The following is a 22,446-nucleotide window of genomic DNA, read 5'->3' as shown; positions in this document are numbered from 1 at the left end:
GTTGAGACCTCTTGTGAGCCGTCAATCTCTCCTGCCTGTGCAGATACATTATTTGATCAATAGGGTCGAATTATGAGTCAACAGTAGACAGCACGTTACTATGTTGACGGTTTGATTGTGACTACCTATTTCTAGTGGCGTCGTATCTTTAGCATCTTGTCCTTTCTATAGGTTCATGTGCTTCTAGTTTACAGGTACTTGTTCTCGCGGAGCCACTCCTTGACATCCTCTCTATCCCGCGCAAGCCAGTTTTGCTTGGCCTTGATGGCGTCCAGGCTCTGCGCCAGCTCAAGGTCGAAGCCCTTGGTGCCCTTCTCCTCAAAGAAACTCTTAACATCAGCAGTCTGCTTCTCCTGAGTAAAGGAGCTTGTGGAGATGGACACGAGATCGCCCAGGAGCGACATGCCAGGCGGTAGACGCTTAGTGATGACCTCCCAGTTCTCCTTGACCCACGCCCAGAGCGCGATAACACCCTCCTTGTGTGCGCGGAGGGCGCTGAGAGGCATGTACAGGTCCTGGGTCTTGACCTGATCGCTGAGCGTATACTCCAATGTACGCTTGATGAGAGCAGGGTCCTGGGCGAAACCGAGGGAGCGAAGTGCTGTGTTTCGCTCGCTGCTCTGCTTGGCTGTCTCATACTCCTTGACCACGGCATTGTATTCAGCCTCACCACCGTAAGACAGCACAACTGCAAAGACGCTGGGCCGCAGGTTAGGCTGCAGAGCATCCCGGTCTCCCTTGATGAACTTGTCAAACAGCTCAAAGGCTGCCTTCTTGGTGGGCCTGTCTTCCACCATGGCGGCCTTTCCAAACATGAGGCCCTTCAAGCGCTGGGTCATGTGGTCGTCGGCATCGGTGATGTCCCAACCAACCTCGTTGGCCTTCTGGCTGACCAGATCTCTCTGGAAAGCCTTGAGGGCCTTGGTGACCTCTTCATCCTCAAAGATCCAGGCGTCTCGGAGAGAGCCAATGCGGAGTGTAATCTCATCCCAGACAATGAACTCATTCTCAGAGTCAAAGCCTTGGAGGAGAGCCAACAAACCGGATGTCTTTTGGTAGCCAGCGGCGGCAAGGGCACCAGCATCGGCAATCATGCCGGCTCTGTCCTCAACGCCCAAAAGGCCTGCCTTTGCGTTCTGGCCAAGCTTCTGAAGCCGACTAGTTGTGTAAGAAGTGCGGTAGATACCGGAATGAGCCGAGTTGACCTTGTAAAAGTCAAAGTCGGGCACCTTGAAGTCGGCCTCTCTCGTGTTGAGTGCAAGATCTTCTTGGAGGCCCGCCTTGGTCAGGAGGTTGAGGAACACTGGGTACAGAACCTCATCCTCCTCTGGCTTGACGTCGGCCGTTCTAAGGAAACGATTCTGCTTGACATGGATGGTGCCATTGGACTCATCTTCGGTGATGGCAACGACGGGGAAGCCAACCTTCTTGGTCCAGATATCGGCCACACGCTCGACATCCTTGCCGCTAGCTTCGCTGAGGGCAGCCCAGAGATCAGTAGTCTCTGTGTTTCCGTAGGCGTGCTTGTTCAGATATCGTCGGACACCCTCAAGGAAGACATCCTCGCCAAGGTACTTGGAAATCATGCGAAGGACGCATGAACCTTTCTCGTACGAGATAGCATCAAAGATTTGGTTGATCTCGTCTGCGCGCTTGACAGGCACCTCGATGGGATGCGAGCTGCGCAGCGAGTCAAGACCTAGGGCAGAACGCAGGTCCTCGATAACATAGCCTTCCCAGATCCTCCACTCAGGGTAGAAGGCATTGGAAGAGTACCATGACATCCATGTTGCGAAACCCTCCTTTAGCCACAGGCCATCCCAAAAGTCCATGGTAACCAGGTTGCCGAACCACTGATGGGCCAACTCGTGCTGCACAACTTCGGCCACACGCTTCTTGGTCGTGGCACTGCTGGTCTTTCGTCCAAAAGAAGATCGACAACTCTGTAAGTGATGAGGCCCCAGTTCTCCATGGCACCAGCGGCGAAGTCGGGAACCGCCACCATGTCCATCTTGGGGAGGGGATATTCACTGCCAAACTGCTTCTCGTAAAACTCGAGTGTCCGCGCAGCAAGCTCAGCAGAGAAGACAGCGTGGTCGACATTCTGGTCAGGCGTGCACCAAACTCGGATCGGGACTCGGAAGTTGTTGGTCTCGTAGTACTTGAGGTCGCCAATGACGAAAGCTAGGAGGTAGGTAGACATGATGGGAGTCTTGTTGTAGGTGATGGCCTTGCGCTTCTTGCCCGTAATCGCAGAATCGACCTCTTTCTCGGAAGCAACATCCATGTTACCCAAGCAAACCAAGTCATGGTCAGCGATCAGGGTGACGGTGAATGTAGCCTTGAGAGCCGGCTCATCAAGACAAGGGAATGCACGGCGCGCATCGGTGGCCTCCATCTGAGTTGTGGCAATGTACTTGGTATTTCCCTGCTCATCCTTGTATGAGGAACGGTAGAAGCCAGCCATATCATCGTTGAGAGTACCAGTGAAGCGTTGAGTCAACCTCGCCTTCTGTCCTGCAGGAATCGTCTGGTCAAAGGTTATGGTCGTGGTCTGGGTATCCTTGTTGTAGTCGAGGGTGGGGGAGGACATGACAGTGGCGCCGTTGGCTTCGACGATGGTCTCATGAATGTCGAGCTCTACAGTGTTGAGAGCAATAGAGGTGGAGTCTTCAACAACGTCGAAATCGATAATAACGGTACCCTCATACTTGAAGGTCTCGAAGTTGGGCTCGAGGGTCAGATCGTAATGCAGCGGCTTGACGTTCTTGGGGAGAACCTCGCGACCACGACGAATGTCGAGGCTAGCGCTGGCGACGTCAGACCCGTTGCGATACATGGCTCGGCGGTAAGAGCAGTGACGCTGCTGCTGGCGAGGGAGAGAAGAGAAGTGTACAGGTTGGGTGAGGCCAAGGGAGGCGCAAGTAGATCGAGAAAGAACAGTACGGGGAGCGGAAGCTGAAGTCAAGCTCGAGAAAAAGGAACGAGATTGTTCTCGAGTATGGTGAGCAATAGGTGTTTTGGAGAGAAGGGAAGAATAAGCTGAGGCTGATGGGTGAGATGAAGCTCCAGAGCTGATGCGGGGGAGGGGTCGTTGCAGATGGAAGTGACGGATCATCGGCGGGTCGGCGTTGCTGGGTCCGACGGAAGGCGTGACTGAGCCGCGAGCCAATTGCGGCAGGCGCAGAGTCGCCCGAAGGCTTGGATATATAGATGGCGTCTTCATGGTTCAGTCATTGGCGATGCGTAGACTAAGGGTCATGGTGATCCGCCTCGCAATGGCACTGACGACGTGTGTTGCCGTCTTGGTCTTGTTCTTGGGAGCGCAAACGGGGTCCGACATTTTTTTTTGTCGCGCTGGAAGAGCAGGGCGAGGATGGTGTGGAACATATCAACCAATCAACGTGTATCAACACGGGTGAGGCTTCCGGTGTGATTATTGTCATGATGTGATGAATATCGCATTTTTGCCTTGCGCAAGGCTATAACTGAGGCAAGACAAGGGCTTTTTGTGTACAATGGGCGAAGAGCACAAGTCTTGCCTGGTTACACGGGTTGAGAAAGAAACGAGACGCCAGAATGGCAAGGAGGCCTGGAGGCCTGGAGACCTAACTCCTCTTAAGACTTACAGACACCGTCCTGGTGCCAAGGCGGGAGAATATAAAGAGCAAAAATGGTTCGCTTTTTTGGCAACTGTGGCAAGCATTAACGGAAAGATGTGGAGCTGTAGTCTTTCTTGTATTATTGTCATCATTCTTTCTGTTCGTCAGCCGTCTGCTTCATCATCCTCACAATCTCCTGCTAACTTGTCTCGCAGCCGCCCCAACAGCGTGCCTACCGCCTCGTCCTCCGTATCCTCCAAAATAGCTTCAACGAACTCTAGCGTGACATTTCGGCGCGTGGAATTTTCCACGAGAAACTCGAGGGCCCAGGTCCCTATCTTTGGAGTTGCCATCTGGCAGCATATCCCTAAGGCTGACACCTCATCATCAACCGAGTCAATGCGCGCACCGTTATCTAACAAGAGACGCACAGAGTCCTTGTAAGGCTCAAAAAATGCTTCGCTAGGGCCGTTCACCCTTGGAATCCATGGGTATGAGCCGGCGACTTTGCTGAAGAGCATACGGAGCAGACCCTCGGTCTTGGAACCATCTGTATGTGTAACGGCGTCCCTGATGCTAGCTCCGGCATCGAGGAGAATCCTGATACATTCGACGTCTTTCCCCCCCACTAGTGCCCAGCAGAGGGGCGTGTGATGTTCATCCCCAGTAATCGTGACTCTGTTCACGTCAGCCCCTTTCGCAATGAGCAGGGCCACCAGCTTTCGTCGGTCCTCCCTCAACTCTTTGGTCATGGGCCCTGGCTCTGGTGGGTCGATAAATCTATCATTAAAACACCAGCCCAGTGCACACATTCTCTGATTGTGCCCGTCGAGGTAGGGATCAGCACCACGCTCGAGCAATGCGATTGCAGGCTTGTACTTGGCCTCGACGACTAGTTGCGAGAGAGGTGTAATGCCTTGCCCCATGACGTTCATTGGCACGCTGTGATCGACCAGCCTGTGGACGATCTGGTAGGCGGCGCTGGGGTTTTGGACATTGGAGACGTAATGAAGGGCATTTTGCTCATGGGGATCTTGGTAATGAGGATCGAAGCTGGGTTGCTTGATGAGGAGGTCGATTATATCCAGCCGTTCATTCTGAATGGCGCATCGCAAGCCTGGTACCCTGTGCGCCGAGAAGTAGGCACCCTTCTCAAGGAAAAGCCGCACCATGGCCTCATCGCTATGACATATTGCAAAATGCAGAGGATACCAGAAGAGACCCGACTTATAAGTGCCCAACTGGTCGCACTCGCACAGCTTGACTGATGGTTCATGCAAACTTGCGCCATTGTCAAGAAGCCACTGCACAATCTCATGGAAGCCGTTCGCGGTCGCGATATGTAGCGGTGTTGAAGACATTCCAGAAAGAACATATCTCTCCGTTATCGCGCAAGAGCCGTTGATGTCTGCCCCTTGACTAATAGCGTACTTGAGCGTGTTGAGCGAGCCATACTCTACGGCCCATCTCACACATTCCTGGGAGGGCGAGTCGTTGGCAATGCTATGCTGGTAAAGGCGAGGATTGAAGATGGCATAAAGCTTGCGATTGACTTGAGCGAAGGAAGCAAGCTGTTGACCGTCGCAATGTTTCGCGACCTCTTCAAGAAGTTCTGTTGGCAGAGAAGCGAAAGACATGTCGCAAGGACGTAGTGTCGAGGACGTGGAGGAATTATAGGTAATTGGAGTTGTTGAATTGCGAGAAACAAAAACAGGAATCGGCAAATAGTAAATGAATTGATGGCTGAGTCTGCTGACACACTGCCCTGCAGGTATCCCATCCACCGTTCCAATATTTCACACAACCTCGATTCTGGACCAACAACAATGCTGTACTCATCTTCGCCTTGCCCGAATTATAACCAGCAAGCTGCGCTGTGGCTTGACGGCAAGGCTCTCACGGGGATACAGTTTGTCACCGTCAAGAGTGGGGATGGGGCGTTGTAGTATAGAGCCGACGGTTAAGATTGAGTTGTCTGAGTGTGTGAGATTCAAGGTGTCTCTTGAGAAGATCAGCGGTGGAAATGTGTCAGATGACATGGCGATTTTCGCATTTCAAGCGTTGCGCGAGGATATGTCGTTGTATGGACGTTGAAGAAGCGGCTTGAATGGCGAGAACCCTAGTCTTCTCAACCCTGCTCATTACACCCACGCGACTGAAACAGCAATGATGCAGATGCTGTGCCCTCCCCCCCATTCCAAAACACAAAACTCTCGCATTTAGAGACCAAGAAGAACGAGACCGAGCGAGACGGCAGCCGGAGCCATCTGGACGTAGTAAATGCGAGGGTTGGCCGTCGCGCCTCCAAAAGCGCCAGCAGTGACGACGCAGCCAAGGAAGAAGGTCGAGAGTTGAGTCGCAAACTCCTGGTTCGGGTGGAGGAGCGACCAGAAGAGCCCAGCAGAGAGGAAACCGTTGTAGAGGCCCTGGCTGGCGGCGAGGCTCTTTGTCTGCTCGGCGAACTCCTTTGTGAGTCCGAATGTCTTGCGGCCGCGGGGACCTGTCCAGAGGAACATCTCGAGGACGAGGATGTAGCTGTGTAGACCGCCGATAAGGCCGGTGGCGACGTTTCCGATGATGCCCATTTTGAGAGAGATGGTTGGATTATCCGAGGAAGATTATAAATGTCTTGGAAGGTGAATTGTAGTGAGTGTGCGGTGAGAGAGATGTTGGCTTGAAGCCTGAGACATAGTTTCACGATAGAATACTGGGATAGGCGGATGAATAATTATGCGAAGGGGAATTACGAGAGATACTAAACCATTTTTGAGACTCGGACATGGGCATGTGAAAAAACAAGACAAGTCAACCTTGCTTCCTTCGGAGTCGCCGAGGTTGGGCATTTGACCGACCATGAGTGGCGGCGGCCGGATTTGGCTGGTATTGAAAGTCTTGGCAAGATGGGCGATAGGACTAGGAACCGTGTAAGTCAATTGTACGTCTCCAGCAGAGAGAATGAGTGGCTGCCCAGCCCAGCAGTTATATACATAGTATCTTGCATCTCTACTTCTAATACGCAAATCGAAAGTCGAGTCGCTTGTTTCCATCAACCTCTCTGGCTTCCTTGTCCGTCTGGTACTCAATCTTTTGCTCAGGTGTCATCTGATCCCACGCTGCTTCCTTCTTCTTGTTCAGACGGATGAGGTGCTGGCGCTGCACGAGGAAGACGACGACCGAGAGCGACAGGATTGATATGCACACCTTGTTGCCGTTCTTGTAGTATGGCGAGTCCCAGGACCGGTAGATCTGGCTGCCAATAACGCTTCCACTGTTTGTTTGTTAGAACTTGTCTTGGTTCAAGCGACTGGGGAGGTGGCTTACATTTGCACGATAACGTTGTAGGTTGCTGCGGCTACTGCTCTCTTCTTGACGTCGAATGAGTTTTCAGAGATCCAGGAGCTGACCAGAGGGTGGAAGTAGGGGTAGCCTGAGATCAGAGTGATGATGGTGAAACGTCCCCATTCGCGGCCTTCGTCTGGGAGCGTGAGCAGCGCAGTGAAGAGAGGAAGCGACCAAATCTCGCCAAAGAGGCAGTGGAAGGATCGCTCGTTAAAGTACTCTGAACTGTACGCTAGCGCCAGCATGGTGATGATCTGGAGGGCCGCCGACGGCGCAGTGAGCAGGTTGCTGGCCAGAGTGCTAAAGTTGCCGACACGCTTCAGCGTCAGAGTCAGATAAGCCGTAACCGGAGTCGCGGGGATATAAGCGACAAGACCGATAAAGTACAATCCCCAGAGCGAAGGATCAGTCCACGCCGCCTTGATATCTGCAACGGTGGCCGGCTCAGTCAGCGCCGTGAGACCCTTTGCAGGGTCATCGCGGAGGATGCGGTTGATCATGATGACCTCTTCGCGCTCCGTGTACCAGGAGCTGCGCCAGATGAGAGTCTTTGTGCCCGTAGGGCTGGTGGGGAGGTAGGCCATTGAAGCGAGGCCGATGACGACGGTGAGGAGACCCTCGAGGAGGAGAAGCCAGAACCAGCCGGGGCGACCGCCGACGCCTCGCATTTCGAGGAAGCCGGCAGCCAGCAGGGCAGATATGACTCCTGTTGAGACATGTTAGTACTGGTCGATGCTTGTGTGGAACGGGAATTGCGCTTACTTGCAATGTTGAGGGTGCTCCAGAATGCAGCCAGTCGAATGGATAACTCTTTCGAAGTGTAGAAATATGTCGCCATGAGAATGACACCAGGGATGAAGCCGCCTTCAAAGAGACCGATGAAGGCTCGAGAGATGTAAAAGCCGGTTCTGCCTGTCATGAAGGCTTGGAAAGTTGCTGTGTGGTGGTTAGTAAAGATTGGAGTTGAGTGAGGCATAGTGAAGACATACAGACCAAGCCCCAGCAGACCATCAACTAGAGTTTTCAGTCAGTTTATTTTCGGGGTTCGTTATCCAGGAGAGCTAGGTGGACATACTGTTGGGAGGACGCGCTTGAAGCCAAATCTCTTGGTGAGGAATTGCACTGGGAACTCAGCAGAGAGGAAGCATAGCAGCTGAATGGTTGTGCCCTGGTGAGAATTAGCAAGAAAGTCCAATAATAATGCTTATATAAATACTCACATTGTTGTAATCATCTGTTGTCAAACCGAGATCGGTCAAGAGGTCATCTGCAAGAGCATTGCTGAGATTCCCACGATCAAGTTGAAGACCGAAGAACTGTAACTCGTGTAAGTGCCCATCTCGTACGAGTACCAAAGACAAGACTTACCATCAGACACAACCAAGTGAGAAGACGTAGATCCGTCTTTCGCACAGCCCTCTTCTCTTCTTCCGGAGTCCATGTGGCTGACGGGTCCCATCGGTGACCACCCTCATAGGTATCATGCGGAGGGAGGGCAGAGTGAAGCTCTTGTCTGCCGACGCCGACTTGGGTTTTGGCGATATCCACCGAGGAGCGCTCCGCTACTGCAGGGCTTGCTTCGATATCTGCAGTGCCCATGTTGGATGCGGGTGTAATCGGTAATCAATTGGCAACTGGCAATGAATCGAATGCACTGAAACGATGCTGAGATGATTGTCGCTGGTGATGGAACACAACTCGGGGTTCTCGTCAAGATATATACTCTTTGCCCATGGTCTCTTGTCTCCCGAAAGAAGCTCCGCGGCGACATCCCAGTGAAAGGGCGTGGCACGACCGCGCACGCCATAGATGGATATGGAGCCAATTCTGGTAATGGTTCATAGCCCGTCTCAAGGGCCCCGGCCAAAGGTGCTACATGTACCTCACGCAAGAGGTCTTTCTTACACTGAAGAATAGCAGCATCAATACAGCGCCTTGCAGAGGCCCCCCTCTAGCGTCATCTCACCTACTGCTTCGGGTTGGTGTGGGGATGGCTTCTCCTCTCCGATATTTTCTCCGTCATGCCCAAAGCTCCTCGCATGCCATTCCTAGTCCCGATGTCGTCTTTGCCGCGCGCCGTGATTCGACGCTGCCGCTCGACATTTAACGGTCCGGGGATAGCCTGGTTGGTGCATGTACTTGGTACCAAGTATCGCGGAAGATCGCTCCGATTTTGATATAGCCTCAGCGATTGCCATTCAATTGCACGACTTTGTTCCTTCATTTCTGTGCCTTTTCTTGTTCATTAAAATTGGTACACAAATATTGCATCATGCCTTCTGCCGCACTTTCACAAGCAGATGCTACCCTGGGCGACCACATCCTCGGTGGTCACCCAGAGAGTCGGCCTCGGATCTCGCAGCCATTGACTTACACGGGAAGCCTTGACGACATCCAACAGCTCGATGTCACTCCCGTAATTGGTCGTGAATACACCGGACTTCAGATCCGTGACCTGTTGCGATGGGATGAGAGGCTCATTCGTGACCTCGCCGCCACCATTTCGCAGCGTGGAGTTGTATTCCTCAAGAACCAAGATGTGACTCCCGAAGAGATGAAGGACTTCATGCTTCGTCTCACGGAAGTCGCTGGGTGTCCTGCTAGCTCTGGGCTGCACATCCATCCTTTGACAGAGGAGGGTAGTGAGCTTGGTGACCAGATTAGTGTCATCTCGAGCGAGAAGCAGAAGAAGGGAGGCGGTTTGACACATCAATTGAGTGATGTGAGTCGGTTTGCTAGTGCTGGCTGGCATAGTGATATGTAAGTCCACCGCGTGCATCTTGAAATCATGACATAATGGAATAATACTAACCCGAGGATAGCACCTTTGAAAAGGTCCCTTCAGACTACGCGATGCTCAAAATCCACACACTACCAGCTACTGGAGGTGATACAGTGCGTTGCCCAGGTCACTCAAGTCAAACAAGTGCAAGTACTAATGCGATTCTTAGCTCTGGGCCTCTGGCTACGAGATCTACGACCGGCTATCGCCACCAATGAAGAAGTTCCTCGAAGGACTGACTGCAACCCATGACGCATCCTTCTTCCATGATGAAGCAGCTCGCCTTGGCAACCCTCTACGCAAGGGCATCCGTGGTTCTCCTCTGAACCAGGGCGAAAACCTTTCAGCTATACACCCGCTCATCAGGACGAACCCCGTCACGGGCTGGAAGTCGGTGTACGTCAACAAGGGCTTCACCAAGCGCATCAACGGCCTCTCCAAAGATGAGAGCGATACGCTACTGAGCTATCTGTTCAACCTCGTCACGCAGAACCACGATGCTCAGGTGAGATATCGATGGAGCAAGAATGACTGCGCGATCTGGGATAATAGGTCGACGCTGCATTGCGCTACGTACGACTATGATGCGGCTCGGGCTGGTGACCGGGTTTGCAGTCTGGGTGAAGCACCGTATCTTGATACTACGAGCAAGGGACGCAAGGAAGCATTGGGAATTTAAGAAAGTATATTGACGAAAAGATATGAGAGAAAATGTTTGAGTTATGAATTACCTATACCGGGCTGACCAGATGCGTGCGAATAAGAGCAGTAAAATCGTGTGCGTGTGTCTAAATATCGTCCTCCTCATCACCAGCCTTTTCGACGAGGAGCCATCTGCTCTTGCCCGTCTTTTCATCCATCTCATGTTCAACAGCCAGCTTCTGCAAATGTCCGATGATGTTCTCGATGGCCGTGTCCTTCTTGCTGCGGTTCTTGCGGCCGAGATTGTCGAGCCAGGAGATCTTGTTCAGGAGATAGTACGCGATGGCAATGATGACAGTGACACCAAATGAGTACAGCCAGATGATGACAACGGTGACGATGTCTACCCATCCATTGCTGCTCTGGTTGAAGTGGTCCCTGGGAGTAGTCACTTCTCCGTTGCCGGAGAGCCAGCCGAATAGGGTGAAGATGGTGGCGATGACGTCTACGCCAAAGATGGCTCCGACGAGCTGCCAGGATGGCCAGGTCTTGCCTCCTCGCGTGACAAAGATAAGCCAATTCTCAGTAAGTGCCACCTCGAGGAATAGAATTTCCTGGACGGAACCAAAGTTCTCGACAATACCGCCACTAGGGAGGAACATGGATCCGCGAATGACCCAAGTACCGATGGCGAGGAGGATGCCCAGAATGACACTCACGACCCAGATCTTAGGGAGCTGCCATTCGACTGGGCGTGGTTCCCAATGCGCATTATCGTAGGCTACTGCGACCGTGGCCAAATCTGCAAACAGGGCGAGGAAGACGATAAGTTCGACGCGGATGGTCTCGTTGATGATGATCATGGAGAGCGTGAGGTAGATCTCGAGGTGGAGACACAGCGCAATACGGTACTGGATATATGCCTTCATGCGCTGGAAGATCTGACGCGCTGTCTTGATGGCTAGAACGATGGTGCTTAAGCCAGGGGCGAGAAAGACGATGTCGGCGGCGGCCTGGGCAGCTTCAGAGGCACCCTCAACAGCGATTCCACAGTCGGCCTTCTTCAAGGATGGGGCGTCGTTGACACCGTCGCCTGTCATGGCTGTGAGATGGCCTCGCTGCTGTAACATCTCAACGACAGTGTACTTGTGCTCTGGGTATACTTCTGCAAAGCCGTCGGCTCGCTCGACAAAGTCATGCTGTACACTGCCAGCCAAACCGCCATGGATGAGTCGCTCCGAGTTGTACACCTTGGTGCCCAGCGACAGCATCTTGCAAGTCTCCTTGGCGATGGCGATGGCATCTCCTGTAAGCATCTTGACGGGCACACCAAGATGTCCAGCCTCGATGATGGTCTGTGCCGTATCTTCACGCGGAGGATCAAACATGGAGAGTAAACCCAGGAGAATCCAGTCGCCGTCATTCTTCTTGTACGCGACTCCCAGGGAGCGGAATCCGCGACGAGCAAACTCCTGAGCCTTTTCTCTGTACAAGTTGCCGTCTGCTTCTGAGCAGTTTGCCAACCTCAGGATAGCCCTGGGTGCTCCTTTGGCGCAGGTGAAGCGGTCACTGCCCAGACGACACACGGTGGTGATTCGCTTGGAGACTGGGTCAAAGGGAGTGAAGGACTCGGTCACCCAGCCCTGCTGCAGGATCTCACGGGCCTGAGGGTATCTCTTCAATGTCAGGATGGTAACCTTGTCGATAGGGTCTAGCGTCTTGAGGTTATGAGAGGATGCTAGAGCTGCGACGGCCATCATCCAGTTGACATCCTGGCCTTCAGAGACAAAGGGGTCGCGGATGCTAAGCTTGTTGGCCGTCAATGTGCCGGTCTTGTCCGAGCAGAGGATATCGACGCCCTGTTATCACTTGTTAGTTCATGCACTTATGCTATGAAGAGGATTGAGACTCACAGCAAGCGACTCAATGGCTGTCAACTTCTGCACAATAGCCTTTTGCTTGGCCAGATAGGCAGCGCCCACAGCAAGGGTAGTGGTCGTGACCACGGGTAGACCGACAGGTACACCGATGATGAGCAGCACCAATGCGTAGTGAAGGAGATTCTGCGATCCAGGGTTTGCGATCCTGATGTGATGGAAGAAACCACCAATCCAGGCTGCGAGGATCCAAAACATGACGAGAACCAGAAGAGAAGTACCAATATTGTTCATGACGGCCTTGAAATGACCCTGGTCCTTTGCGCCTTGTACTAGGTCTGCCGTGCGGCCGACGAAGGATTCTCTGGCTGTGTGAGTTACGATGCCGTATGCCTTGCCACGTTTGCAACCCGTGGTATAGTAGACCATGTCTCCCAGGTACTTCTCAACAGCAAGAGACTCGCCAGTGATGGCAGACTGATCAATGGCGACGAGTGGGCGACTGCGGTACCCAAGTTCCTGAGGTTGGTACTCGCCATCGCGTTCTTTCCCATTTGTATCACCCCCTTTGGCTTCGTTGTTTTGACTTTGCTCGTGCTCTTGATCTTCGTCTCCCTCTGCCTCGTCTGACTCTTCGCTGCGGTCGAGCTTATCTTCGGCTCTGAGACGCTTGTACACCTCAAAGTCTTCTGGTCGGGTGTAGTCGCAGAGGAGACGCGCATCAGCGGCTACGGTGCCACCTTCTTGAACAATGAGCTGACCAATTTGTTAGATGCCTTTTTCTCTCAGTCAAGGGGGAGGTGTGTCTTACAATATCTCCGGGTACTAGCTCACGAGCCGGGATTTCTTGCTCATTGCTATCTCTTACAACTGTGCATCGCATAGCAATGTCTCCTTTGAGACTCGCCACGACATCGGCGGCTTGTTTCTCCTGGTAGAATCCGACAAAGGCGTTGAGGAAGAGGATTCCCAGGATGACTCCAAAGTCGACCCAGTCGCCGAGACCAACAGCCAGCAGCGCAGCAACCTCCATGACTATTTGGCTTCTTGTTAGCGACCCCATTCTCATGTACAGAGAGTAGTAGCTTACCATAAAGAATTGGACCCGTGAAGAAGCCCAAAAACTTGACGAACATGTTCTCTTTCTCGGCTGTGAGCTCATTCCACCCAGCTCTCTTCCTCCTGATGTCGACTTCCGAAGACGCAATGCCAGTGGTCATATCGGTTTCGAGCCAAGACTCTGGTATCCCCTGTTTAACAGGAGCAGTTTCTTCGGCATCGACACCTCCAAACTGCCACCATCGCTTCTTGCGACTCTTGCCGGTGGTGTCTTCCTCTGTCGCGCTGCGGCGTCGCTCATCACGGTAGACGCTGATGTAGCGGTCCAGAGCTGGGTACTCGCCGAGGTCTTCCACGCCTGGGACGTAGACGCTGCCGATGCGGCCTCGAGACTGGCGTCTGCCGCCAGTCTCGAGATCGCCTTCGCCAGCCTTCTTTTTGCGGTGGAATAGACCAACCATGGCTGATGCACTTTTGCTACTTCAATTGATCTTACAATGAGCTGTATGTATTCTACAGGATGAACTGCAGATATCTCTTGTTTCTGCCCACGGCGCGACTTTGCTATTTATTGTCTGCACACCAGAACTGGCCTTCACCCATTTGGATGAGTGACGATCATAACTGTAACCACCCGTAGATGCCGCTCCCCCTCCTCGACAGCCGGTAGAGCATCCATCCTATGGCATGCGAGCGGTTTCCATCCCGGCCGAGTTATCCGGACGCCTTGCAAGCTTCAACGGGATGTGCCAGCGGCTGAAAGATTCCATAACCTTTCCAAGACCAAGGTTATCGGTCCCTTGGACCGGTCGGGAAGCTGATGCAATGTGATAGACACAGTAACAACACAATGCACAGTAAACCGGATTGCTCTCGTGATTCCTCGGCTCTCCTCCCCGAGCTGCCATCGCAGCGTTTCAACTCCCGCGGGAGCAACCAACAGAGTTCATGGGTTGGGGTTGTGAATGGCCAAGTCTGACATCCGTCAGAACCGAAAAAGCCGCCCTTCTTTATCCCTCTCGCCACGGATATGCGGCACACCTGGTGGTCTCATCATTATGACTTTCCGTCCACCCTTCTGAAGATTCTCGACCATCCGGACACGCTCATCATGGCGTCACTGCTACACCACCATCGATATGTCACTAGTTTCGTGCAGATACCCTTGCAGCGGGATTTCTTTTGCATGTCAACTGACACCCTTTTGTACCCCGAAATCATCGCCCCTATTGGTTGGCACTTCACTGGAGGCGTTGCCACAAAGTGGTTGAAGCCGGCCGATAGGAGTTTCGAGGCAAACAAGCATTTCTTGGCATCTGATACCCGTCTCCCGCATTTGTGAAACTAGGATTGTCGCCTGCCAATTTGACGCAAAAGCTGCTCTAAAGGCCTCAATCTTCCAATGCCGATGTTCTTCTATCGTGATAAGTTATGAGAACAGCCGTGAAAGAAGCCGAGAGGGGAAGACACCCATGCTTCTACTCTCGTCACCCGATTGATTGCAAAAAGCACTTCAGATACAACGCAAAAATCCCTCTGGAAATTGCAATCCTCGGCCATTCGGCATCCCCAATTCTTATACCCTACTTGTTCCCGTAGCTCGATACCACGACGAGTGACAGGTGCACCTCCTCACTCTGCCGCTGTCACGCGGTCCATGGATGTCGCATCGGGGGTATGGAAAGGCTGGGGGAATAGTGATGTAAGAAACATACTGTTGCCCATCAACTCGATTGTTGCCAACTATATTTGCCGTGCTTCTTGCTCTGTTGGGAGCAACCCCTCGATAGCCGCCTGTTCCGGGGCTCGAGCATGATCTGTTGCACCCAGTTATCGTCAAGCTGGTGATTTATTCTAGAGCGATGGAGGGGGTGATAACGATTTACTATGAAGGGACGCAAGGGTTGATAGTTTAAAGAACCAAGATTCCTAATTGATCATTCTAGCTGTTAGTTCTGTGATGTTGATTGTGATAGCAATTCGCTATGGCCTTTCCTAGCCCACCCACATACGAAGCAGTGTCCCGTCATGGACCAAGAGTACAGCTACCAACTAGCGAGTTGATCTCTCTAATACTAGATGGTCGTTCCATCTATCCAGCTGGGGGCGCTCTCCCTCGCTATGAGTTGAGCGCCTCGCCTCGTGGGTCAACATCCTCAGTCTTGTCCATCAAGAAAGTACGTTATCGGTTGTCGAGAAATAATGGACAAGGAAGACTTCGCTTCCGGCTAGACGAAATGTACACCTGCCGAGATACTTCGTTCCGAATACACATGAGACAGCACATTGCCATCAACGGGAACACAAGGGACAGTCGCACATACAGCCATGTCAAGCTCCGTCCTGGGATTACTGGCTGGTCCTCCTGTACCGCTGCAGGCCACCTCGGTTCTGTTCGAGGGCGAAAGAACAAGCAGATGAAATGGAAGGACGATGCCGGACGTACTATAGCTGTGGAAGAGGAGGCCATGCTGATGGAGAGTGGAGTGTTGATGTCTACGCCAAGTCTCAGGCTGCTGCAAGTATTAAGCGACAGAGACTTGGACCTCATTGTGACCTGTTGGGCTGCACGTCTTTGGAAGGAAGCCAAAAGAGAGTGGAAGAGATATATACCCTGGGCAAGAGGTGAAGCCAAACCTGTTCCCTTCTGGCATGGCTGTATACCCTGGTTGACCTCGACAGTCGCGAATTGGAAGCCGAATATTGCTGCGTACATGTCCGCCCCGTGTCCACCATACTCTTCTTTTCCCGACCGAGGCTATAGCGACGATGAATTTAGCTGCGAGGCGCTACTGAGTTGCCGAAGCTTGAGTGGAGTAAATCCGGGGTAGACGTTGAAGGCGAGCTCATCACCTGCAATCACGTCATCGAGGAGGATGCGGTCCAAGGTACCGGCAGCTTGGGAAGGCTTCTCGGAGGATTCTTCATTTGCTAATTCTTCTCCAATACCAGAAATCATCCTCTCACAAGCCGATCCTCCATCTACTCCTGTCGTGGTTTGATGACTCCCCGGAACCATGTCCCCATATCCGGATGCCGCTCCGAGTCCAGCTCCGAATCAACCTCCGAAAACAACTCCGAACACCTCTGCATCGCGCCAGAAACTTGCAAGACGAGCCTGCGACTCATGCAAGATCCGAAAGATTCGATGCTCAGAGACACCCCCCTGCACGGGGTGTGCAGCCTCGGGGATAGAGTGCACCTTTAACCGCCTCCAGGCAACTCGCGGCCCTCGAGGGCTTAGAGCAAAGACCCTTGACAAGATTGAGCGGAGACGTCGAGGCAAAGTTGATGTCAAGTGTGTAGATCGCAGTGGGGAGAATGGGGGCAGAGAGCAGCAAACTGATGAGATAACCTGCATGGTTGACGTGCTCGACGTTTACGCTGAACGACTGTTTCCTATCTGGCCCATCTGCGATGCTGCTGACCTGCGCAGCAAGATAAAGGAGAACCCTAGCAGAGATGATTCTGCAAGGTTACTGGCGAATGCAGTAGCCTTGGCTACCATTGCCCAGCTGAGACTGGAAACTGCATGGCAACCCAGCGTGGACAAGGTAGAAACCAGTGGGCTGAATCAGACACTCGATCTACTTGATAGCCTTCGCATCTCATTCTTCTTACACATCTACCACGAGAACGCTTCACCTGGAGGTACCAAGTCGCTTGTGTATCTGCGCGAGGCCATCACGCAGGCTCAAATCCTCCGACTTGATCGCGAGTCGACATACGCCTCGCTGTCTGAGGCAGATCAACATGTTTCGCGACGGGTTCTCTGGCTACTCTTTGTTACAGAAAGGTGCGTAAAATATTCACTACATCATGCGCTCTGCTGACAATCCATGCCAGAGGCGTCGCGCTCCTTCACAAACTACCCATTGTGCTGAAGCCCAACATCCTGTTCCCATGGTTTGGCGGAGCCGAAGATCAGGCCGAGGTCCTGCCCGCCTTTCTGAAGCTGGTTCATCTATTCTGGGTATTCGATCAATCCGGAATCTTTGAGATCCTACGAAATGCAGACGCAGACTCGGACATTCCCAACATGGCGTCTGTGGCTCAAAGCTGTCTGGAGCTCCTCCAGCAGAAGCTTCTTGACTCGGTCGACAACGACGATTGGGGCCCCGTGAATCAAGTCCAGCGTGCAGACATGTTTGTTACTCGACAGTGGATGCGTGCTGTCCTCTGGAGGGCGTCATTGCGCTTTGGGATTGTCATTCCGGGCATGAACCCGATTGACATTGCGAAGGACTTTTTGAGCCTGGTCTCTGAGCTTCCAAAGGCTGCACTTGAGTCTCATGGACCAACTCTGGTAAGCAGTTATCTCTTGATCTAAGGCGATACGCTACTGACACAAAGCAGGAGTTCAAGACGTTTGAGATCGCTACAGCGGTGATTGATGCGATGGCCAGTGATCATTCGGCCATTCCAATTGATCAACCAGGGCCAATCTTGCACCGCTTGCGAGACATTTTATCCTCCTGCAGAGGAGGCAATCGGACTCTCTTGTCGCTTCTCACGATGAAGATGGACGCCGTGTCTGGGTCGGGGCTTATGCTTGAGACCCCGAACGACGATGCCATTGTCTTCCAGATGAACACCCAACCTGGATTTGACACTGCTGAGCTCTTGGCGAACCAGTCAAACATTTCTATGCCTACGTATCAATTCATGGAGGAGCAGGCGTCCCAAATTTGTTGGCCGCCGCTGGACCTAGGATATCTCGTCCGGTCACCGTCTCCCCTCACTCGGATGCTGCTGGAGTCAATGCCCAGAGACGTCTCAGAGGAGGACCAGACACTCCCAAGCTAACTAACAAAAGACCTCGCTAGGGCTGCGCCATGACACCTTTCGGGTGTTTTCTTGCGTCATTTTACCCTGGTCGCTCGGTGTGACTCCATCCCCGCCTTTAGTGAATTACTCCGAGAATTTCTCCGTCAGCTTGGCTTGGTGTATATGGATTGACTTGAGCAGCTTTTGATCAAATATCTTGAAGAAAGCATAGCACTTTCTCGACATTTCTTATCTGTCACCAATATCTTTCACAATGGCCTGGGCTGAACCTCGAGACACGGGCATGATCTACCGCCGCCTTGGCCGGTCTGGACTTCATGTTTCCGCCATCAGTCTTGGCGGTTGGATGACCTATGGAGGTTATGCCCAAGATGAGCAGGCGTTTGCTTGTATGAAGAAGGCCTACGATCTGGGCGTCAACTTCTTCGATACGGCCGAGAACTACACTGCCGGCGAGTCAGAGGTTGTCATGGGCAAGGCTATTAAGCATTTTGGGTGGAAGAGAAGTGACCTGGTCATCAGCACAAGTAAGCAACCTTCTTCAATCACCGTCCGATTGGTGTACTAATAGTATTGAAGAGATCAACTGGGGCGCTGTTAATGGAGAGATTCTGGTCAACAACCATGGCCTTTCGAGGAAGCACATCATCGAGGGCTTGGAGGCTTCACTCTCCCGTCTACAACTAAAATATGTCGACGTTGTCTATGCACATCGACCTGACAGATTGACCCCCATGGAAGAGACTGTGAGGGCCTTCAATTTTGTAATTGATCAGGGCATGGCTCTCTACTGGGGTACCTCTGAATGGAGTCCCGATGAGATTGCAGAGGCTGTAAGCACCCCCCAGCAAGCTCCCTAGCACAATGACTAACAGGCTAGGTTGGCATTGCCCGCGACTTGAGGATGATTGCTCCTATCGTGGAGCAGCCCCAGTATAACATGCTCGTCCGCGACAAGGTCGAAGGCCAGTTCCAGCGTCTATATGAGCGTGTTGGCCTTGGCCTTACCACCTTTAGCCCCATCAAGATGGGTCTCCTCTCGGGCAAGTACAACGACGTCGTCGACGGCCAACCACCCAAGGACTCTCGATTCGGAGCGAGCAAGGACGGGTTTGCCGACTTTATGCGCGGCCGCATCGGAAGCGACGACTGGAAGGAGGAGATTGAGAAGGTGAAGCAATTAAAGCCTATCGCCGACAAGCTGGGAGTCACCCAGAGCCAGCTCGCCGTTGCTTGGTGTCTCAAGAATCCCAATGTGAGCAGCGTCATCACGGGGGCGAGTCGGCCGGAGCAACTGGAGGAGAATGTGGGAGCTCTCAAGATTCTTGACAAATTGACTCCTGAGATTCTTGCCGAGATTGATGCTGTAACCAAGAACAAGGTCACGCTTGATCCTGCTAGGCAAAGCTAGAGGTTGATGATTGAATAAATGTTAAAAAAGGTCTTGATAAAACTACAAGAGCCTGAGACTTGAGGATAAAGATATCTGTCTATCGGCTCATTTATCCCATCAAGGGCTGGGCTTCAACTACAACAAAGAGCACAATATTAACACATCATAACATCATATCCAATTAACACAATGGCCTCTTTGAGGGTAAAATAAAGACAATGGCATCTGTTTACTTGTAGCTAAGATGCCGGCAATATACTTGCTTTTGTAATATCTTAAATAACACAAAGGTAAATTAATTTCCTAACTCTGCTATATATTTTTAAACCAGTACTAAAAGATATTTGTTTCATTTACCTACGTATAAACCCTTTAATCTTACCCTCAATCTTTTCCACGCATCTCCTCAAACAGGGACTCCAGGCTCCCAACAGCCGCCTCCTTCGCAATTCGAATAGCAGCCCTAGTTACGTCCTCGGTGCAGTCTCGCTCCTTAAATGGAATGCGCGCAATCTCTTCACTTATCCCATGCACCATCTTATCCCTAGCGACACTCTCCTCAAAGCCCCTCATGGCTGCCTTGACCTCCTCTGAGGTCAAATTAGAACCCTTTCGATCCTGCAATTCACGCAGGTAATACCCAATGAGATGAACGCCTATCACCATTTTCATGACAATACTGCTGATTTTCGGGAGAGTGACTGAGCCGAAGCAGTTGTATGTCAACAGACCGCAAGAGAAGTTGATTTTCCAGGTTCCAGTGGCCTGAAAGATCGAGTCCAGTGTTCTGTCGGAATGCGAGGAGTTCCACGAAGCGATACCCCAGCACCTGGTGGCTTTGCTGTGAAGGATCTCCCAAACCGAGACGAGGCCGATGAGGCAGATGTATGGGAGGTAGGAGACCTTGGTGACTCGCCGCGCCGTCCAGAAGAGGGAGATATTGTTGGAAATTCCATCTATCGATGTTGGTTAGCTAGTGCCTAGCATAATCCACCGTGACTGATACTTACCTATCAGCTTGGCCCAGTTGTCTCTCTGCTGAGTGGCCACCCAGAGGATTTGAAGATCCCGGCTACGAAGCTGCTGCGTCATCTTCTGAACCAGGGCTTGCGAGCCCATGGAGTCTGCATCAAGTGTTAATATGAGATAGCCTGCTTGATAAGACTGCTTTACCTGTGGTGGTATACTTGGGCATCCATTCTTCCGCGTCCACAAGTGCTATACGACAGATTGAGAATCTAGGGTTATCTCCTACGATGCTCTTCAGCCGTCCCTCCAGATTTGTCTTGAAATACTCGTAGGCCCTCTCCTCTGCGCTTTGAATATTCGATAGCTTGTACCGCTTTTGGATCTGCTCGACAAGAACATCGTACTTGGTGAAGATGGCAAAGATGGGGATCTCGCCTGTGTTGACGAGCTGGCCGGTGAGGAATTTCTCGTCGATCGCCTGTATTGGTCGTTCCGAGGCACATGAAATGACGTACCATATGCAATGTATCTGACTTGCAAGATCCCCTAACTGATTCGACGAGATGTACTCGACTGTCTCCTTGATCGTGTCGTCAGCGCCTGCTTCGAAGCCTCCAGAGTCGTGCAGCTCGAGATGGTCGTTGACTCCTGGATAAGTCAACGCCTCTTTGATCCTGTCGGCCGGTGTTCGCTGGCCGTGGAGTTCATTTGAGCCCTATAATTCATCAGTGGGTTCATACACAAACTGACGGCGGTTTCTGTCACCTCGTATGGAATGCCCAGGATCTTGGAGCAGAGTGTGGACTTGCCCACGCCCGTCTTCCCGATAAGCACCACGCGTAGCCTTGGACACTCCGGGACAATACTTTCAGCTTCGGCTGATAGGAGGTTCCGGTAGTGCTTCACAGACTCCTCGGCAATGTCGAAAAGTTGGCGAGGAGGTGGTGCAGGTGAAGGTTGGGGAGGTGGCGGTCTTTGCGCCTGCTTCTGTTGCTTTCCATCGCTTGCCGCCTTTTTACTTTTTGACTCTTTGCCTAAACGCCAGGACCTCCTTGAAGTTGTCTTCTTCATCTTGGATTCGTCGTTGATTGACGAGACGCTGGCCGATGAGCTTGACACTTTAGTTTCTGAGGATTGAGAGGACGACACGTCCTCACTCAGGCTCTTGGCAAGATGCTCGCCGAACTCAATCCATTGTTTCGGTACCGTCTGCTGCTCCATGTCCAAGTTAATAGCCTCGAGGTCGGCAGCAATATCTTCAGTGGCGAGAGGTCTCGCGGTCCCCTCTGACATCGGACTAGGCTCGAAGAACCCACCTCGAAGAAGTTGCTGGCTGTGTCAACGTTAGCATTCCCTTCCTAAGGATCGAAAAGGCGACACACGTATGGAGAATGAGCATCAGGGCGCTTGTCTGCCGATGCAGCAGATCGCTCCACCTCTGTACCTGATCATCATGCCAAAGAAGCCGAGCCTTTGCTGTCTTGGACAGGTCCTTGTCCTTCCCCCTTATAGCATCCTCCTCCAGGACCTCGGATATCTCCATCTCCAGCTCCTTGATGATGGCTCGTCCTGCCTCCACGGCGTCTTGAACTTGAAGTTGCGCCTCGCCCGTTGTTATCGCCAAGGAGTTTCTGTTATCGGCATCCTGCAGCACGCGCCGGATGTTTTCAACGGCGTAGTCGAAACCCCGTACCTGAGCCTTGAGGGCATTCAGGGAGGCAGACGAGGTCTCGAACCGCTGAATCAGCCCGTCGAGGCGGTTCACAGCCTTGAGGGCGATGCCGGAGATTCCGACGCAGGAGGCTACCAGGCCTGTCACCTCCATTTTCTCAGGCTTAGGCTTACTGCGTGCAATGGGAATGGATTCGCGGTTTGCTTCCGAGAGAGAGGGAACGTTGAAATGGCCGACTGTACAGTGCATGTAGAGCCTTTAAGAGGTTACCTTGACCCGCCTCAGACTCAAAAATACGCAGGGAGCCTCGCTTGGCTGTGCAG

At 52.4% G+C, this 22,446-nt stretch overlaps 8 protein-coding genes across 8 annotated transcripts; 2 read left to right on the top strand and 6 right to left on the bottom strand.

The window, feature by feature from the left end:
* Positions 1-188: 188 nt before the first annotated feature.
* On the bottom strand, positions 189-2,839 carry LRP88_05407 (peptidase family M1-domain-containing protein; the record flags this gene model as incomplete). Its single annotated transcript, XM_083241959.1, has 2 exons — positions 189-1,892; positions 1,940-2,839. The coding sequence occupies 2 exons, from the start codon at positions 2,837-2,839 to the stop codon at positions 189-191; spliced, it is 2,604 nt and encodes an 867-aa protein (XP_083103107.1).
* Positions 2,840-3,766: 927 nt separating this feature from the next.
* On the bottom strand, positions 3,767-5,239 carry LRP88_05406 (uncharacterized protein; the record flags this gene model as incomplete). Its single annotated transcript, XM_083241958.1, has 1 exon — positions 3,767-5,239. One exon carries the CDS (start codon positions 5,237-5,239, stop codon positions 3,767-3,769), a length of 1,473 nt encoding a protein of 490 aa, XP_083103106.1.
* A 582-nt stretch (positions 5,240-5,821) lies between these two features.
* On the bottom strand, positions 5,822-6,187 carry LRP88_05405 (DUF1304 domain-containing protein; the record flags this gene model as incomplete). The annotated part of the gene is made up of 1 exon (XM_083241957.1): positions 5,822-6,187. The coding sequence occupies one exon, from the start codon at positions 6,185-6,187 to the stop codon at positions 5,822-5,824; it is 366 nt and encodes a 121-aa protein (XP_083103105.1).
* Positions 6,188-6,611: 424 nt separating this feature from the next.
* On the bottom strand, positions 6,612-8,540 carry LRP88_05404 (major facilitator superfamily domain-containing protein; the record flags this gene model as incomplete). The annotated part of the gene is made up of 7 exons (XM_083241956.1): positions 6,612-6,870; positions 6,924-7,647; positions 7,704-7,877; positions 7,931-7,955; positions 8,017-8,109; positions 8,162-8,257; positions 8,310-8,540. 7 exons carry the CDS (start codon positions 8,538-8,540, stop codon positions 6,612-6,614), a joined length of 1,602 nt encoding a protein of 533 aa, XP_083103104.1.
* A 673-nt stretch (positions 8,541-9,213) lies between these two features.
* LRP88_05403 (TauD/TfdA dioxygenase family protein) lies at positions 9,214-10,402 on the top strand (the record flags this gene model as incomplete). Its single annotated transcript, XM_083241955.1, has 3 exons — positions 9,214-9,701; positions 9,764-9,836; positions 9,893-10,402. The coding sequence occupies 3 exons, from the start codon at positions 9,214-9,216 to the stop codon at positions 10,400-10,402; spliced, it is 1,071 nt and encodes a 356-aa protein (XP_083103103.1).
* A 109-nt stretch (positions 10,403-10,511) lies between these two features.
* LRP88_05402 (uncharacterized protein) lies at positions 10,512-13,762 on the bottom strand (the record flags this gene model as incomplete). The annotated part of the gene is made up of 4 exons (XM_083241954.1): positions 10,512-12,224; positions 12,279-12,998; positions 13,054-13,220; positions 13,279-13,762. The coding sequence occupies 4 exons, from the start codon at positions 13,760-13,762 to the stop codon at positions 10,512-10,514; spliced, it is 3,084 nt and encodes a 1,027-aa protein (XP_083103102.1).
* Positions 13,763-16,318: 2,556 nt separating this feature from the next.
* On the top strand, positions 16,319-19,500 carry LRP88_05401 (uncharacterized protein; the record flags this gene model as incomplete). The annotated part of the gene is made up of 8 exons (XM_083241953.1): positions 16,319-17,097; positions 17,148-17,607; positions 17,658-18,074; positions 18,128-18,152; positions 18,209-18,231; positions 18,301-18,616; positions 18,669-18,919; positions 18,970-19,500. 8 exons carry the CDS (start codon positions 16,319-16,321, stop codon positions 19,498-19,500), a joined length of 2,802 nt encoding a protein of 933 aa, XP_083103101.1.
* Positions 19,501-19,866: 366 nt separating this feature from the next.
* Positions 19,867-22,372, bottom strand: LRP88_05400 (GTPase domain-containing protein; the record flags this gene model as incomplete). Its single annotated transcript, XM_083241952.1, has 5 exons — positions 19,867-20,438; positions 20,493-20,606; positions 20,656-21,166; positions 21,217-21,784; positions 21,834-22,372. 5 exons carry the CDS (start codon positions 22,370-22,372, stop codon positions 19,867-19,869), a joined length of 2,304 nt encoding a protein of 767 aa, XP_083103100.1.
* Positions 22,373-22,446: the final 74 nt, after the last annotated feature.

Source organism: Fusarium phalaenopsidis (assembly GCF_050370095.1).
Source record: "Fusarium phalaenopsidis strain FUZ10S chromosome Unknown contig_32292, whole genome shotgun sequence".
Lineage (NCBI taxonomy): Eukaryota > Fungi > Ascomycota > Sordariomycetes > Hypocreales > Nectriaceae > Fusarium > Fusarium phalaenopsidis.
Note: the sequence above shows the minus strand (reverse complement) of the source record. Positions and strands in the feature narration are given on the sequence as shown.